This window comes from Trachypithecus francoisi, unplaced genomic scaffold (assembly GCF_009764315.1).
Source record: "Trachypithecus francoisi isolate TF-2019V2 unplaced genomic scaffold, Tfra_2.0 Contig01440, whole genome shotgun sequence".
Taxonomy (NCBI): Eukaryota; Metazoa; Chordata; class Mammalia; order Primates; family Cercopithecidae; genus Trachypithecus; species Trachypithecus francoisi.
In genome coordinates this window covers 6,744,918-6,763,076 of record NW_022681431.1, presented here as the reverse complement: position 1 = coordinate 6,763,076, position 18,159 = coordinate 6,744,918, and the positions used below count along the sequence as shown (strand labels likewise).

General features: G+C 45.5%; 1 protein-coding gene across 4 annotated transcripts in view; it reads right to left on the bottom strand.

Annotated features, from left to right (window-relative positions):
* SH2D4A (SH2 domain containing 4A) overlaps nucleotides 1-18,159 on the bottom strand; it is an 89,426-nt gene that overhangs the window by 55,430 nt on the left and 15,837 nt on the right. For all 4 annotated transcript variants that reach the window (XM_033226974.1, XM_033226991.1, XM_033226983.1 and 1 more), the window contains exons 3-4: nucleotides 14,043-14,202; nucleotides 12,292-12,463 (exon numbers count right to left, since the gene is read on the bottom strand). In XM_033226974.1, coding sequence (XP_033082865.1) covers nucleotides 12,292-12,463; nucleotides 14,043-14,202 — 332 coding nt within the window. The remainder of the gene's footprint in view (nucleotides 1-12,291; nucleotides 12,464-14,042; nucleotides 14,203-18,159) is intronic.

Below are 18,159 nucleotides of genomic sequence, written 5' to 3'. Positions count from 1 at the left end.
GGATGGCTTCGGGATGATTCAGGTGCATTACATTTATTGTGTACTTTATTTCTATTATTATTACATACTCATCATAATTCATAATGCAGAATCGGTGGCTTCCTTCCTTCAACTATAAAGTCCCATCTGAGGGTAATGGGAGGCAGTGACAGATCATCAGGCATTAGATTCTCATAAGGAGCACACAGCCTAGATCCCTCATGTGCGCAGTTCACAATAGTGTTCGTGCTCCTATGAGAATCTAACGCTACTGATGATCTGACAGGAGGCAGAGCCCAGGGAGTAATGCTCACTTGCTTGCCTGCTGCTCACCTCCTGCCATGTGGCCCAGTTCCTAACAGATCACAGACCAATGGTACCCCAGGGATAGGGGCTCCTGCCTTACAGGATACTGCCCCAAGTCTCAGAGCTGCCTGTAAGGACTGAAACTTCCATTCCCTAACTAGAGATCTTCTACTCTGTTGGTGCTATGGTTTCCAGGTATCTGGTACTTATTTAGGCCGTCTTACTTTTGGATATTTATTTGGTATAATAAAAATTTTAAGCCAACAAAAATGTATCCTTAGAAAATCTTTTGTAAAGACTGTCATGCATGTGTAGAAAGATACTCTGAGCCTGGACCTTAAGGTTTCCAAAGCCTGTAGCAGCCATCAAACAATTCTCAGATTCCCAAGATTTGCTTCTCGTGGCTATAAGGGTGAAGCAGAAATTCTTCACTCTTAGAACTGGGGCAAGTCTTCCCTTGTTCTGTAAGGGATCTCCTTGAATGAAGCCATTTACTAATGAAGATATAACTTGGGTTACGTTGGTATAAAATCATATCCAAATGCAAACCTACAGATTGGGTGGTTTGGTGTTCTGGTTAAAACTACAGAAACTGTTGCATGGCAGGAAGGTACAGCTCTCTACATTTTTGTATGTGAGAAGATTAGCTGTTACCCAGGTGGACCAAAAGATATGTTTTGAGTCTTGGAGGGGAGGGCTGCGGTGAAAACCAGCTCAGGAGAGGAATGCCACTTGTCCAAATAATACATCGTTTGTGCCTTATTTACAGAAATAAAATTGAGTTGACCTTGCCACATACCACCGGGTTTGCCTTCACACCCCTGCCTAACTGCTGCTCAAATAGAAAAGCCTAGACCTTGTGGTGTGGCTTATTCATTGAAACAGGATGGCAACCCTCCTTAACAGCCTGTAGTGATAGGAAAAAACATTCTTCCTGTCGTACAGGCATCAACTGTTGCTTTAAGATCTGCATGTTTAGAGCTAGAGTGAAACTTCTGAGAAATCACCTCAGCAAACAGAGTCCATCTGTACCGTTAACTCCTAGGGCTCCATTTGGCTGCCTGCAGCCCTGTTGACAAGGATGTGAGGTCCTGTTCTGGCTCATCAGGAGAGAGTGCTGCGATTGATTAGTGATGTCTCTCCCAGGGGCAGCATAGGAAGTGCCTGCACCTGGGCTCTATGGTCACTAAACAATTTAAAAGTCTCTCATTTTACAGATTATGAAAACAAAAGTCCTGCAGAGACCAAGTCAAAATGAAAATCCAGTTCTTTTGACCACTTGCTCTCATTATATTACCATAGCTCAAAAATGGACTGGAGGCCCACCATCCTTTATCAACAATTCTAAAATCCAAAAAGCTCTGAAAATATGTAAGTCATATCAGGGAGGACCCTAACTTGAACATGAGGCTATTTACAATATTTATAGCATTTGTTTACAGAGTGTTGCCCCAGACCTTGCTGGGAGGCATTATATATTACATAGTACATGCTCAGTATTTCTTTTATAAAATCTGGAAAAAAGCTGAAATCTGAAGCACTTCTGGGTCCAGATATATTGGATAAGGGGTGGCAGGCCTGTACCACTGACCCGTCAGCCTACAGGGGTGTGGTAGGTGTCATGGCCTTAAAAGATACCCACGCCCTAATCTGGAACTTGTAAATCTGTTATTCCTCAGACATTAATTACTAGCTATGGACCTTAAAATGAGATTATCCAGGATTAACTGTGGGCCCAATCTAATCACAAGTGCTCTTCAAAAGTAGAGAACTTTCTCCAGCTAGAGTCAGAGAGAGACAGCAGAAGAGGAAGTCATAGAGAGCTTTTAAGCAGGAGAAGGACTCAATCTGCCATTGCTTGAGGGACCACCTGGAAAGCATAAGGAATGCAGGCAGCTCCAGGTACAAAGATTGGCCCCTGGTTGATGCCCAGTAAGGAATCAGGGCCTTCCGCTGGTTCATTTGGCCAGCGACGTGAATATACCTGGAAGCAGATTCTTCTCCAGGGCCTCCAGATAAGAGACCATCATGGCTGACATCTTGATTTCAGCCTCATAAGACCCTAATTAGAGAACCCAGTCCTGCTTTGTCAGATTTCCCACCTGAGGAGCTGGGAGATAATACATGGGTACTAGGGTAAGTCATGAAGAAAACTAATACATGGAACAAGCCTGACTCTTCTTCCATAAGGTGTCCTGTTAGCATCTACTCAGACTTACCTTTCTGCGTCCCAGCCAAAGCACTTTACCCCCATCAGACTGCTCCCTTGCATTCTCCCTCCCGGACACACGAGGCTTTGCACTTTCTTAGCAATGACATTTCACCGGCCAGGACTGCAGAGTCCTTTCCCCCAGGCCTCTCTGCCTTTCTCTGCCACCCCCTCCATCCCTGCCTTCCGCAAACCAGTGAACAGGCCACTGGCCTCCTGGAATGTGATTAAATCCTGCCCTACAGAGCACTCACTGCTGCTCTTTTCAGGGCCTAAAACTCTTGAAAGATGAAAACCTCGTCTTATGCCTCCCTCGTGGCGCCATAATGCCCGTCATTACACAGATTAAACCTTGATGGATATTTGCCCAGAGAATGACTGATGCAGCCCAACAGTGCTGGACACTGAAGTGTGCAGCCCCTGGGTAGGAGATGGTCACACAGGGGAGGGGCAGTCTCTAGTGCTCCTAGTGAAAATAACCCCTTAGATTTGTACTGGGATTTGCAGTTTTCAAAGAATTTCCAAATATATTATCTCATGTCTTTTTTTTTTTTTTTTAAGACGGAGTCTCGCTCGGTTGCCCGGGCTGGAGTGCAGTCGCCAGATCTCAACTCACTGCAAGCTCCGCCGCCCGGGTTTAGGCCATTCTCCTGCCTCAGCCTCCCGAGTAGCTGGGACTACAGGCGCCCGCCACCTCGCCCGGCTAGTTTTTTGTATTTTTTAGTAGAGACGGGGTTTCACCATGTTAGCCAGGATGGTCTCGATCTCCTGACCTCGTGATCCACCCGTCTCGGTCTCCCAAAGTGCTGGGATTACAGGCTTGAGCCACCGCGCCTGGCCCTCATGTCATTTTTTACTGTGTCAACTTTTTTTTCACCAAAAACCCATGACATAAACAAAGCAAGTCTTTTTAAATTCCCAGTTTTTGCTTGTTTGAGACAGAGTCTCTCTGTGTCGCCAAGCCTAGAGTGCAATGGTGTGACCACAGCTCACTGAAGCCTCAACCTCCCAGGATCAAGCGGTCCTTTCCTTGGCCACTGGAGTAGCTGGGACTACAGGTGTGCACCACCATGTCCTGCTATTTTTTTAATTTTTATTTCTGTAGGGACAATGTCTTGCTATGTTGCCAGGGCTGGTCTCGACATCCTGGGCACAAGTAATCCACCCGCCTTGGCCTCTGAAAGTGCTGGGATTGCAGGCATGAGCCACCACACCTGGTTTTAATTCCCCGTTTTGATAGATGAGAAAACAGAGGTTCCAGAGGGTTATGAGATTTGCACAGTCAGCATAGGTAACAAACCCAGCAGTACAGACGCAACCCTCTCGCAGTGCAGGGCAGAGAGGCTGCTCTAAAAATCCAAGGCACACAGAGACAGGAGCAGCGTGCTAGAGCTGTAAGCTCTGCAAAAACACCACCCAGGTGAATGAGACTGGCTCAAGGTGTCAGGAAGGTAGATTTAATCCTGTCTGTTTCTCCAAACCCAACTCCCTCCTCTTTCCCCTTCTCCATGTTTTCCTACGGAAAAAGCTTTTCTCTTTAATTTAAAGCCAAGAATATCTGGTCTAAAGTATCACTGCTAGTGGAGGAGAAAAGTCCAAAAACGGGCCGGGCGCGGTGGCTCAAGTCTGTAATCCCAGCACTTTGGGAGGCCGAGACGGGTGGATCACGAGGTCAGGAGATCAAGACCATCCTGGCTAACACGGTGAAACCCCGTCTCTACTAAAAATACAAAAAACTAGCTGGGCGAGGTGGCGGGCGCCTGTAGTCCCAGCTACTCGGAGGCTGAGGCAGGAGAATGGCATAAACCCGGGCGGCGGAGCTTGCAGTGAGCTGAGAACCGGCCACTGCACTCCAGCCCGGGCGACAGAGCGAGACTCCGTCTCAAAAAAAAAAAAAAAGAAAAGCCCAAAAACTCTAATCCCAGCAGTGTGATCATTAAGATGAAGACGTGACTACCTTCCCTGGGGCACATAACAAGAAGGACCTGAATAAGGTAGAAGACCCAGCTCCACCTGGAAATGAAACCATTGCCCTGATCTCCCCGCTCGGAACAGGAATAAAAATACCTGTTTCACACCTCCTACAGTTGTGAGGATGAAGTAACATCGTGAATGTACATCTTTCCAAATGTGTATGGGGCTACCTATATCTAACCACTATCATCCCAATGACCAGCACTAAGGCAAATCTGCCTGTTTCACCAAATAGCATCCAAGTTCCCAGCTATCCTCTTACCATGTGTTGCTTTCTTCCCTCGAGGCTGGCCTCGGCATCCTATTAACCTGATTTCATCCTATTCAAAATACTAGTGAGTAAAGAGGAAGGATAATGAAGAAGTAACTGTAGGATTTACCCCAAGTTCTACATAAGCTCAAAGGGGACTCTGACTATGTGTTTGCTTCAATCCTTCCTTCCATGAGATAATCACAGCAGAGTTGAAAAAACACTACTGATACAAATGCAGAAATCCAGTGTACCCTGACGTGCATAAGACTGAACACTCTCATGCCCAAGCCCAACCCTGATATTTTTCCATTATTTGGACTTCTTCAGGCAGCAACTGATAAATCAGTACAAATAAAAAGGGTCCCTGTTAACCAGAAGCACTACCTCCTAAAAGACACTGACTCCTCCACAAGAGATTCTACAATGCTGAATACACACCAATATTTTGGTTGAATTTAATTTTCACCCATTCTACACAGCCCTGGGGAGATTTTAGATCAGACTGGTAAGAAGTGCATACTGATTCAGGTCTGGAGTATTTTATTAGAAAATGGGGCACAGTTTCTAGTGACGATCTTTTTTTTTTTTTTTAAGACAGGGTTTTGCTCTGTCACCCAGGCTGGAGTAGAGTGGCGTGATCATAGCTCACTGCAACTTCCGCCTGCCCAGCTAAAGTGATCTCCCACCTCAGCTTCCCAAGCAGCTGGGACTATAAGTGCACGCCACCATGCCTGACTAATTTTTGTGTTTTTTGTGGAGACAGGGTTTTGCCATGTTGCCCAGGATGGTGTTGAACGCCTGGTTTCAAGTGATCCATCTGCCTTGGCCTCCCAAAGTGCAGAGATTACAGGCGTGAGTCACAGCACCTGGACTCTAGTGATGATCTTTCATTGGAAATGTACTACAAATCTAACAAGACAGCTTTACTCTAATAAATGTATAGCTGATTTCCCTTGAATATTGTTGATAATCCTGGAAGACTGATTGCTCTTTAAATCCCCCCAGAGCTGCTCAGATAAGGATTATGGTCACTAACTTCAATAAAAACTGCTTGAAGATTTTTTTATAGCAGATGTTGGGCCTTGTGTATACAATGCAATTTTGAAGACATGATAATATACTTTTAGATATTAGAGTTAAAATAAATTATGGCAGAAATTTGGAAATCTTTAATCCTTACTGTGCAAGTCTGAATTGCATTTTGGAAACACGTGGGATGCGTCCTAAAGCTCCAGTCTTGGTTTCTCACCAGAAGCCAGAGTTCCGTTCTAAAGGAGAAGGCCTGGGGGCAGTGATGAATTCTGTTATAAATATGTCAAAGTTACAATGAGAGTGGGGATTAAAGTAGACATACAAAAATGAGGGCATTCTAACTAATTTTGGGGTTAATCACTTAATCTCTTCGAACATTTCTTTCTTCATCTGTACAAAAGAAATGGTAATGTATTGTCTGTTTCACAGGAGTGTTCTGAAAAGACGTAACTCGATGAGAAAAAGTGTTGTGAACTCTAAATCACATGTATAAGATCAGCCTGGCTGGGTGCAGTGGCTCACACCTGTAATTCCAGCACTCTGGGAGGCTGAGACAGGAGGATCACTCGAGCCCAGGAGTTCAAGACCAGCCTGGGCAACACAGTGAAACCCTGTCTCTAGAAAAAATTTAAAAACTAGCCACGCATGTGCCTGTAGTCCTAGCTACTCAGGAGGCTGAGGCTGAAGGATAACCTGAGCCCAGGAGTTGGAGGCTACAGAGAGCTTATGATTGTGCCACTGTATTCCAGCCTGGGTGATAGAACAAGACCCTGTCTCAAAAACAAGAAAAAGAAAAAGAAAAAGAAAAAAATCACCGTGTATCCATCACTACTACTGCTGCAGTAGCCTGGGAAATCCTGATGCATCTCAACTAGAATCATCTTCTCCTTTAACATCAGCTCTTCCTCCAGACATGCCTGTCCATTCTGACGACACCTCATTCTCCCAGGCATCCAAGCTTAGAAACCTGGTCATGCTGCCTTGTTCCTCCACCCTCTCTGATGCAAGAATGATCCCTCTTTTTCAAAATATAAACCTGATCAGCTCAACCCCTTGCCCGATAATCACTGACAATTTCCAATTGTTCTTGAAAAGAGTCAAAGCACGTAAGTCGCCCCCAAGACCCTGTCTTGTCTGGCCCTGCCCCACCCCCTACAATGTTTTCCCTGCTTCTGCACTCCAGTCACACTGGCCCCTTTGGCTCCTCCAAAGCCCGCTTTCTCGCCAGCTATGGAGCCTTTGCCACACTGTTCCTCAGCTGGAACTGCCAGCCCTAGGGGCCATGCCCTCTGCAAAGCCATCCTTGGCTTCATGGAGCTGCCCAAGTGCTAATGTAATTGGGGTGAACAGAAACCTATCCCTCATGTCACAGCACTTGTTACTGTTTGAAATTATGTATATGTGATGTCTCTCTCTCCCTCCCCAACTAAAATGTCATGAGAGCAGTGATTCTGTTTTACTCCAGTATCATAACCTCACTATTTAGCACCTATTGGGTACTCAAATTATGTTATGAGTAAATCAATCAACCTTGGGATCCTCTCCTCACTGTTGATATATTTAAGCTAAGAAAAATGTATAGGGGCCGGCCACAGTGGCTTACACCTGTACTCCCAGAACTTTGGGCAGCTGAGGTGGGAGGATCACCAGAGATCAGGAGTTTAAGACCAGCCTGGGCAACGCAGCAAGATCCCATCACTATAAATAACTGTTAAAATTAGCTTGGGGTGGTGGCCTGTGCCTGTAGTTCTAGCTACGAGAGAGGCTGAGGGAGTATTGCTTGAGCCCTGGAGTTCAAGGCAGCAGTGAGCTATGATTGCACCACTACACTCCACCCTGGGGGAGTGAGACCCTGCCTCAAAAAGAAAAAAAAATTTAAAAAGGTACAGGGAAGAGGAAAGTGAGCTAACGAAATATCTGATATGCGTTTGGAGGCACTGAAATAAGTGCTCAGTATTTAATATCTGTGATGGTTAATAGTGAGTGTCCACTTGATGGATTGAAGGATGCAAAGTATTGTTCCTGGGTGTCTCCGCGAGGGTGTTGCCAAAGGAGATTCACATTTGAGTCAGTGGACTGGGAAAGGCAGACCCACCCTCAATCTGGGTGGGCACCATCTAATTAGCTGCCAGCATGGCTAGGATAAAAGCAGGAAGAGGAACATGGAAGGACTAGACCTGCTGAGTCTTCCAGCCTCCATCCTTCTCCTGTGCTAGATGCTTCCTGACCTTAAACATCGAACTCCAAGTTCTTCAGCTTTTGGACTCTTGGATGTATGCCGGTGGTTTGCCAGGGGCTCTAAGGCCTTCAGCCACAGACTGAAGGCTGCACTGTTGGCTTCCCTACTTTCGAGGTTTGGGACTTGGACCAGCTTCCTGGCTCCTCAGCTTGCAGATGGTCTCTTGTGGGACCTTACCTTGTGATCGTGTGAGTCAATACTCCTTAATAAACTCCCTTTCATATATACGTCAATCCTATTAGTCTTCTCCCTCTACAGAACCCTGACTAATACAATACCTCACTTACTCATCACAAAATCCTACCAGATTGTATTGGTTTTCCATTGCTGAACAAATTACAATAAACTCAGTGCTTTTGAACAACACAAATTAGGATACATTTCGGTAGGTCAGAGACCCAACCCTAGGCCAACATCAAGGTGTCAACAGAGCTGCGTGCCTTCCATAGACTCAAGGAGAATCCGATTCCTTGCCTCTTCCAGCTTCTAGAAGCTGCTTCGGTTCCCTGTTTCACGCATGGTCTCTTCCTCCATCATCAAAGCCAGGAACATCACATGTCTCTTGTCATTATCCTATACCCACATCTCCCTCTGACCTCAACCAGGAAAGAGTCTCTGCTTTAAGGACTCATGCGATTAAGCTGGGCCTGCCTGGATATTCGAGGATAATCTTCCATCTCAAGGTCCTTAACCGTGGTCCCAGAGGCAGAGTCCCCTGTTCCACGTAAAGTAACGTGTTCACGGGTCCTAGAGATCTAAATGTGGATATATTTGCCATTACTCTGCCTAACAAATAGATGGTTTGTCCCCTTTTTATAGCGGGAGAAACTCAAGAGCTAAAAGCTACAGCATGAGGAGGTGAGGGATGCAGGATTCAACTTATTTTTGGTTTTCCAGAAAGCAGGTCTGTCTCTCTAAAATGGTTGCTTCTCCTTTTTTTTTTTTTTTTTTTTTTTTGTTGAGACGGAGTCTCGCTCTGTCGCCCAGGCTGGAGTGCAGTGGCCGGATCTCAGCTCACTGCAAGCTCCGCCTCCCGGGTTTAGGCCATTCTCCTGCCTCAGCCTCCGGAGTAGCTGGGACTACAGGCACCCGCCACCTCGCCCGGCTAGTTTTTTTTTTTGTATTTTTAGTAGAGACGGGGTTTCACCATGTTAGCCAGGATGGTCTCGATCTCCTGACCTCGTGATCCGCCCGTCTCGGCCTCCCAAAGTGCTGGGATTACAGGCTTGAGCCACCGCGCCCGGCCGCTTCTCCATTTTTAATAACTATTTAATAATTAGGGTAGCATAATGAAACATCTCTGAGAAAGTCAATGAGAAGTAACTGCATTCACTACCCAGGGCTGCTGCAAGGAATGGCCATAAACTTGGTGGCTTAAAACAACAGATATTGACTCTCTCACAGTTCTGGAGGCTAGCGTCAGAAATCAAGGCTGTGCAGGGCTGTACTCCCTCTTCCAGCTTCTGGTGGCTCCCATCTTGTGGCAGCATAACTCCACTTTCTGCCTCTTTCTTCACTCGGCCTTCTTCCCAATGTTTCCGTCTGATAGGGTTTGGTTGTGTCCCCACCCAAATCTCCTCTTGGATTGCAACTCCCACAATTCCCATGTATTGTGGAAGGAACCTGGTGGGAGGCGGTTGAATCATGGGGGCGGGTCTTTCCCACGGTGTTCTTGTGATAGTGAGTGGGTCTCATGAGATCTGATGGTTTTATAAAGGGGAATTTCCCCGCACAAGCTCTTTTCTCTTGTCTGCTGCCATGTTAGACGTGCCTTTCACCTTCCACAGTGACTGTGAGGCCTCCCCAGCTACATGCAACTGTAAGTCCATTAAGCCTCTTTCTTTTGTCAACTGCCCAATCTTGGGTATGTCTTTCTCAGCAGCGTGAAAACAGACTAGGACACTCTTGCTCACATTTCCCTTGGCTCTCCTCTTATAAGGACACCTGTTGTGGGATTTAGGGTCCACCCTAAAGCCAGGGCGATCTCCTCTTGAGATCCTTGACTTTAATGACATCTGGAAAGATCTATTTACAAATAAGCTCACATTCTGAGGTTCTAGGTGGACATGAATTTTGGGGGATACATATTCAGGCCACTATACTGACATATACAGAACTTACAATAAAAATGTAAATGTACCATCGAGTCAATTGCCTAAGAGGTAGCAGACACCTCTTTAAATGCTCACACTAGCTGTGAAGATCAGCCTCCTCGCTGTGTGGCCCGCTGTCAGAGTGAACTTCAGCAAAGATCACAGGAGCCCCTGACAGCATCTTCTCTGACACAGGGAAAGATAAAAAGCAGAAATATGAAAACCTGTCACCCATCTATTTCTGTATTCCTTGTATCTAATTGTTTCTTTCTCCACGGCCCCCATCTCTTTCCATATGACAGTTTAGCAGGCATCTAAGGAATGGACAGTGCCACTCTCAATATAATATTTATGAGATGGTTAAAGAATAATAACTGTGGTACCTATTTTAATTTCCATTTTAATCTTCTGTCCTACTTTTGAAAAAAAAGATCTAAAAAAGTACTGTAATTCAAGTACAGAGATAAGCATACATACTTAAAACTTTCTTTTTTTCTTAAGAGTCAGGGTATCACTCGCTCGCCCAGGCTACAGTACAGTGGTATAATCAGAGCTCACTGCAGCCTCAAATTCCTGGGCTCAGTCAATCCTCCTGCCTCAGCCTCCTGAGTTGCTAGGACTACAGGCATGAACCACCATGCTTGGCTATTTTAATTTTATTTTTTGTGGAGATGAGGGTGTCACTCTCTCTACAGGATTGTGCCCAGGCTTGTCTGGAACTCCTGGCCTCAGAAGGGATCCTCCTGCCTCGGCCTCCAAAAGCACTGAGATTACAAATGTGAGCAACCACACTCAGCTCCATAATTAATACTCTGGAAGGAGCTTTCTTGTTGTTGCTATTGTTCTTGGTTTTATGGGTGTGGGAAAGGGAGCCGTGTTGGGGGAATCTGGTGTTACGCATGCTGAGTGCAAAGCACACCTGGGGAGGCATGGAGGCCTCGCTGAGGATGTGGGAAGCATGCCCAGGGCTGATCCTGAGTAGAAAAACCAAATTTAGAAATTTTTCTTCTTAAATATTTTGAGCCTCATAGTTGTAGCCCTTCATAAAAAGCTTCTTCATAGCCCTCATATTAACAACACAACCAAATACGAGAGTTAAGGAGTTAATAGTTAATATTTAAGGAATAGCCTGGGGGTCCTGCAGACCTGGGTTGGAATAAGACCTTGGGCAGGTTGCTTAACCACACCTGGCCTCAGTTTCCCCAGCTGTAAAATGGACTCATGTCTCTAGTTCATGTTATTGTAAGGATCACATGAGACACTCAGCAGTGTGCTTTGCTGTGGAATAACCCCCTGACCATGTTAGTTATCAGAGTCTCACTAGGCCCTAGAAGGAAGCAAGAGATATCTGTACTCCCATTTGATAGCCTCAAAGAAGTCGAAAGCACACACAACCAGTGCTGCAGGGCTGGAGACATGAATGGAAATCAAACAACTATAAATCCCTGTTAACTCTCAGTTGTAATTAAATTCCTGGCAGAATAAGGTACTTCATAATATAGTTTTATTGTTCTCCCAAACTATAATCCAGCCAGCAAATTATGTTTGAGTTTTTTTAACCACCTGAACCATAAGAGAATTCATACCAATTCTGAGTATAAAATTTCTATTATGTTGGGGAAGTAACTGTCCCCACAGTCACAGGCAGAGCCAAAGAAGCCCAGCGAGCACTGATGTTTAGAGTCCGCAACAAAAAGGTGGAGACTCGGTAGAAAGTAATCTACATCATGAACAGGCCAAATCTGCCCCTCTGCCTGTCCTTGAAAATAAAGTTTAATTGGAACACAGCCATGATCATTAATTTGTGTATAGCTATGAGAAAGACGGCATGGCCCATAAAGCCTAAACCATTTATTATGTTGCACCTGACAGAAAATGTCTGCCAACCTCTGCTGTAACAGAAGACATATAATGGGGCAGCAATGGGGAGAACCTGAAAATATCTTAAAATGCCAAATTGCATTCCTAGTGTTCTCGCCTGGTACTTTCAGTCTCATGAAATAGGGGTGCTTTATTTTTCACGAAGTAGCAGGGAAGGTAAATCCCCCAAGTGACATGAGCAAGAGGATCTTAAAGTTAGGAGGAATTTCTCCCAAGAAAGCCAGTGGAGGATCCTGACACTCAGCCACAGTGGTCTCAGTGGCCTCAATAGCTTTTTTTCTCCCCGTGATGAAATTCCGCACACCTACAGATAGGAAGGACTCACTCGGATTTTCTCGTCTTCCAGGGTTGGTGCTGGGCTAGATCCTTGCTCCAATTCCTCCTTTTCTGCCACTGTCTTGCAGATGTCTTTAGTCTGCTGATTATCTGGAGGCTGCAGATCATTGTACTGTGATTTTGTTTTCAAGCTATTGGTGAATTCTTCAGAGTGAGTTTTTCTGAAGAGAGGCAAAAGGACATTCTGAAAAACCATTCTTCAACAGGAAGAGCTTTTCCAAAGCAGATGTCGACATTCAAATTACGTGAAAAACAGTAACAGACACCACTTACTGAGTGCTTCTAACATGCTGGGCCCTGTGCCATCACCTGCCTCAGTTTCCCTCAGTGTAAAGACATTAACTTCATCCTCATCACAACCCTATGAGGAAGGCATTGTCATCCTCACTTTGTTATAAGAGCTCCAAGAAATTTTGTAATTCATCCAAGACCACATAGTGGTACAGCCAAAATCTGAATCCTGGTCTGCCCAACTCCTGGTTTACAACCGATTAGAACATACCATCTCCTTCCAATCGATCATTAAATAATTCCTTTATCTTCATATGTCCATTGATAGTTTTAAAGTTACAGGCACTAGTGGGCAGCATCCTAGCCCTTGAAAGTCCAATGCACCATAGATTGTGCCACAGAGTCTGCTTTGCATCCCTAGCCCTTGGGAACTAAACTGTGGTCCTCATGTCTGTCCCAATTTCCACTTCAGCATCTCAGAGTAATGCTGTCAAAATCACTGCCCAGAGCCAGAGGAGGACACCCAGAGCACCCCAGCTACCCAGCAGAGGAGTGCCATCACCTGCCTCAGTTTCCCTCCGAGTTACCTTCCTACATCTGCAGTTGATATCACTTCTCTCTTGAAAAACCCCACTGTCCACAGAATAAGGTACAAACTCCCAAATCTGGCCTCTGAAGCAATTGCCCAAGTGTATTCCAAATGCTTGGAAGACCTCATCACTCCCCAAAGAACCATCCGTAGTCAAGTCTAGGGGCCTTGGTTAAGCCCTCTGCCTGCACTTTCCTTCTCGGCCTTCTGTAGCTGGAAAACCACTCCTTTCAAGGTTTGGTTCAGATTTCACCTCGTCTGTGGATTGGAACGATAGGTCCCACCTATGCTTGGTAAACTCTGTTTATACCTTCATTATAACCAAATCACAGCCTGCACTGGCCACAGTGAGCTGTGCATCTGTCCACTTCTCCTCCTAGACTGGAAGCTCCCTGTTTCTCTTTGAATTCCCAGTACGTTGCACTGTGTAGGCACCTAAAGAGCCTGATTATCCAGCCGCCTGTATCTGAGTGATCTCCCTGGAAGGCCTGAAGCTCGCACAGTCACTGCATTTCTCACATACGTTCCAGATACTCAGCTGCGTCGGCCTGCACTGCTCTAACATGACTCTAGTGCAGCCACGGGTGATCACTGGGGAACTCACACACTCATACAGATCAAAACTGGAATGACAAGCAGGGAGAGGAAGCAGCAGATTTCACAGCACTAAAGACTTCCATGAGGTCTTTAGTGCTATCAAAGACTTGAGACCAAAAGTCTAAATCAACCTTCTAAAGAGATCCAAAAGGTCTTTAGACCAAAAGCCTAAGTCAACCTTCCAAAGAGATCCAAAATGACTTTCGTGACCCTCCAACCCAACCCCATTCTCCCACCTGATACTGTGAACAAGGGGCGTATTTGCAACGTTTTCTAACATCTGGAGGGTCTTTAAGTCTCTGGTTGGTTTGCAGATTGCATACCTGAGCTCTTCTGCCTCCTGTTCTGCTTTCAGCCGGGCCCTCTCAGCAATAATTTCATCACAGAGTACATCATAGGGTTTATCTAGATGGTGTTCGCCCATCACCCACACCCAGACTTCCTTATCGGCTCCCAGCTTCCAATGAACGGATTTGCCATTCTCTGCAAATAAACACACAAACAAAAAATTCAGATTGGACAAATATCTTTAGTCATAGATTACTATTTCCCTATATTCTCATCTAATATATATATATATTTTTTTCAAAGACCCTAAACACTGAAGTATTTAGGATCTTTGAAAAAATATATGTATATATACTAGATGAGACAAGGAATTTCCAACTGCTCAGGAACATCTGTAGGTGGCAATGGCAGTGGTCACAGTGACAGACAGCTTCAGTGAAAATATTTGTTTTAAAAATATTAGGGGTATGTTTTTTGTACGTTTTATTATTATTATTTTTTTTGACACAGTCTCGCTCTGTTGCCCAGGCTGGAGTCCAGTGGCATGATCTTGGCTCATTGCAACCTCTGCCTTCTGGGTTCAAGCAATTCCCCACCTCAGCCTCCCAAGCAGCTGAGATTACAGGTACCTGCCACCACACCTGGCTAATTTTTGTATTTTTGGTAGAGGTAGGGTTTCATCATCTTGGCCAGGCTGGTCTTGAACTCCTGACCTTGTGATCCACCCACCTCAGCCTCCCAAAGTGCTGGGATTACAGGTGTGAGCCACTGCGCCCGGTGGCACGTGCCTATTTTATAAATGAAGAAACTGAAATGGGAAGAAAGCATTCATTGTTTGCATTATCCTTTAGGGTAACAGAGCTAGCACTTCACATCATAATCTCTTAAACCTAACACTCTCCCTGTAGCCCAGAATTCCATAGCTGAAGGGTGTGGCATTTGTACTATGTTCACAAGCTTCACTGGTGGGTAAAAAGCAGGTTTTATCATTTTATTTTACTTTTATTTTTATTGTATTTTATTTGTATTTATTATTTTATTTTAGAAATAGTGTCTTGCTCTGTCACTCAGGCTGGAGTGCAGAGGTGAGATCATAGTAGTTAGGACTACAGGCATGCACTACCATGCCCAGCTAATTTTTAAAATTTTTTGCAGAGACAGGGCTTTGCTTTGTTGCCCAGGCTGGTCTCAAACTTTTGGCTTCAAGCAATCCTCTTGCCTCAGATAAAGAGGCATTTTAGATTTAGACCAGCTTGAGTTCAAATCCTAGCCCAGCCACCTATGAGCTATGTGACTTGGACAACTTATTTAAACTCTTTAGGCTCAAGTTCCTCATCTGCAAAATGGGAATACCAGTATCTACTACCTAGGGTTGCTGTGGGTAGGCAGGCTACCTGTGCCAAGTTCTTCCCCTAGTGCCTGCCACATAATAGGAGTTCAACAGAGGTTAACTGCTATCATTGCTAGCCTATTATTTACTTATATGGCTGCCTCAGAGATTCACACCAGCCTGTGAGAAGATAATACGACCAGGTAGTGTGATACTTGGTGAAGCTACTTAAATAACCCTTGTTTACAACTGGCCTCACAGGTTAGATTACATCCTAGTGCTCTTAAAATGCGGCCACATGGGTCATGCTCCCTTAAACCGGAGGCAGGTGGAGCATACCTAGGAGAGGCCAACAGAGATCATCCCTGAGTCTGTCAGGCCTACCCAGGGCAACTGTGGGCCAAACGTGGACCACTAGTCAAGACCCCAAACTAGCAGTGGTGCTGACTGCATGGAAGACGGCACCTGGCTGGTGCGTGCGCTGGGCCCTGTTTGATAAGCGAAACATCCACACTGGGATTGTGTCTTGTCCTCTCACACTAAGTCAAAGGAAGTTTCCAATTAAGGTGTCTTCTGTCCAATGTATTGTTGACTTTTGTACTGTGGCCTCAGGATACATTACCAAAGCAGGCTGCTCGAAGCCAGGCTCGTGCTTTCTTTTGACCCTTTCTACCCTTCTTGGTACAATGGATACTCCTGCAGTATGTTCTAAACAGAGATACTGGGCAGAGGGAACAGACTCAGACTCTGCACTACCCAAGAATTCCCATTTACTGAGTTCGCTGTGGAGAAACAGCGGATGTGGCCGCCAGGTAAGGAGGGGAAGGTCAATCCCTCCATGCCCGAATGGGGCTGGGCACCAGTGCCAGCTCCTGGCAAGCTCGTTGTCTGTTTGACGTAATGCCAGATGGTTCATTAACTTTAGAAAGCTGTCATACCTCATAAAACTCCCTTTATTACACTCTCTCAGGCCAACTAATAATATTTTTATGGTGTCAGCCTCTCAGCCTTCAGCTAAGTGGTTCTCTGTGGTATTTTTTTTTTGACAGCAAGAGGAAGATGCCCAGAAAGGATGGCAGAGGAAGAAAAAGGATGAGCAGAGGGATTCCAGCAGCTCAGCTAGGACAGCCCAGAACAGCCTCCAGAGAAGCCACAGGCTACAGGCAGGGCAGGAACTCTTAGGGAAACGGGGCATTGCTGCAGGTGGGGAGAGATATCCTAGAACTGCATGTGAACAGTTGGGGCTTCAAAGCCAAACACCAAGAAGAGAGCAAAGGAGAGGAGCAGAGTCAAGAAAGCTTTAAAGGAGGGAACAGAGGGAACACGGTGACCATAAAGAAATAGTGGCTCTTGGCAAGAAAAAAGAGAATGAGATGTGAAATGTCAGAGTTAGCGAGATGTTGAAAAATGGGCTCTTGACAGTGTGGCACTGACAATGGTCTCTGTGCTGACTCCTCACCTCTAAGAGCTCTTCAATGAGCTCAGAGAGCAGGGATACTGGAGGAGCTTCAAGTGGTTCCATGGAACTCCCTGAAGCTGTAGGAGGAGGGGGAACTTGTTCTAGTATAATGAGTGTTAGCTGGGATACCCTTGGCTTCACACCAGATGAGGAGATGACTCTCAAGGCCTTCAATGTAGTTCATTCTACAAGGCAGAAAATGAGTTTTTGCTATTAGCAAGATGTAGAGCTAGATGCTGCAGGTGATACAGGAAGGAAAGGGATGAAATAGATGTGCCCATTCCCCTGCAAGTAACCTAGAGTCTCCAAGAGAAGGAGCAAGACATTAGGTGATTCATTTGATGAATTTTCATCACAGATCTAATACATGTCAGGCACTGAGGTAGACACAGTGTATTCGTCCATTTTCACATTGCTGATAAAGACATATCCAAGACTGGGCAATTTACAAAAGAAAGAGGTTTAATTGGACTTAAAGTTTCATGACTAGGGAAGCTTCACAATCATGGCAGAAGGCCAGGAGGAGCAAGTCACGTCTTACATGGATGGCAGCAGGCAAAGAGAGAGTGAGGAAGATGCAAAAGCGGAAACCCCTGATAAAACCATCAGATCTCATGAGACTTACTCACTACCATGAGAACAGTATGGAGGAAACTGCCCCCATGATTCAATTGTCTCCCACCAGGTTCCTCCCACAACATGTGGGAATTAGGGGAGTACAGTTAAAGATGAGATTTGGGTGGGAACACAGAGCCAAACAGGTGTCACGCAGGTGAACACTTAGGACAAGACAGCCCAGTCCCTGTCCTCAGAAAACTAACATTCTAGTTATGGGAAGCAGACATGGATACTTAACTAATTATAAAATTATTAGAACTTCAAAAGGTGGTAGGGTGCAGTGCTAAAGGATGCTGTGGGAATGCTTAAAAAAAAGGAACTAAGTCCCTGGAGGGCCAGGGCAGCATACATTATAACCACAGGGGATTTTCTACTAAGTCCAGTGAGGATTCAGGGGATGGAGAGATTGCTCTGGAAAGACAGAGGAGAAATAAGACAAGTTCTTTGTACTGAGTATGGGAGGATGGATATGGAATTTAGACAGAAAGCGAGGGTGTGTTTGACACTGGATGCAAAGAACAGCGTGACGAAAGAACAGAGAAGGGAATCAGCAGGCAGCCATGGGCAATAGGAAATGAGGGTCTCCACCAGGGCTGAGAGGGGCACCAGAGGTCACCTGCACGTGTGTGGCATGGGCTGACCATCACACAGGGGAGCAGAGGGCCACATGGCACAGGGTCCCACACACCTGGCTAAGAGACTGAAATTTAGGCCCTGTACTGCAGTTGAGCCAGAAAGCTATAGC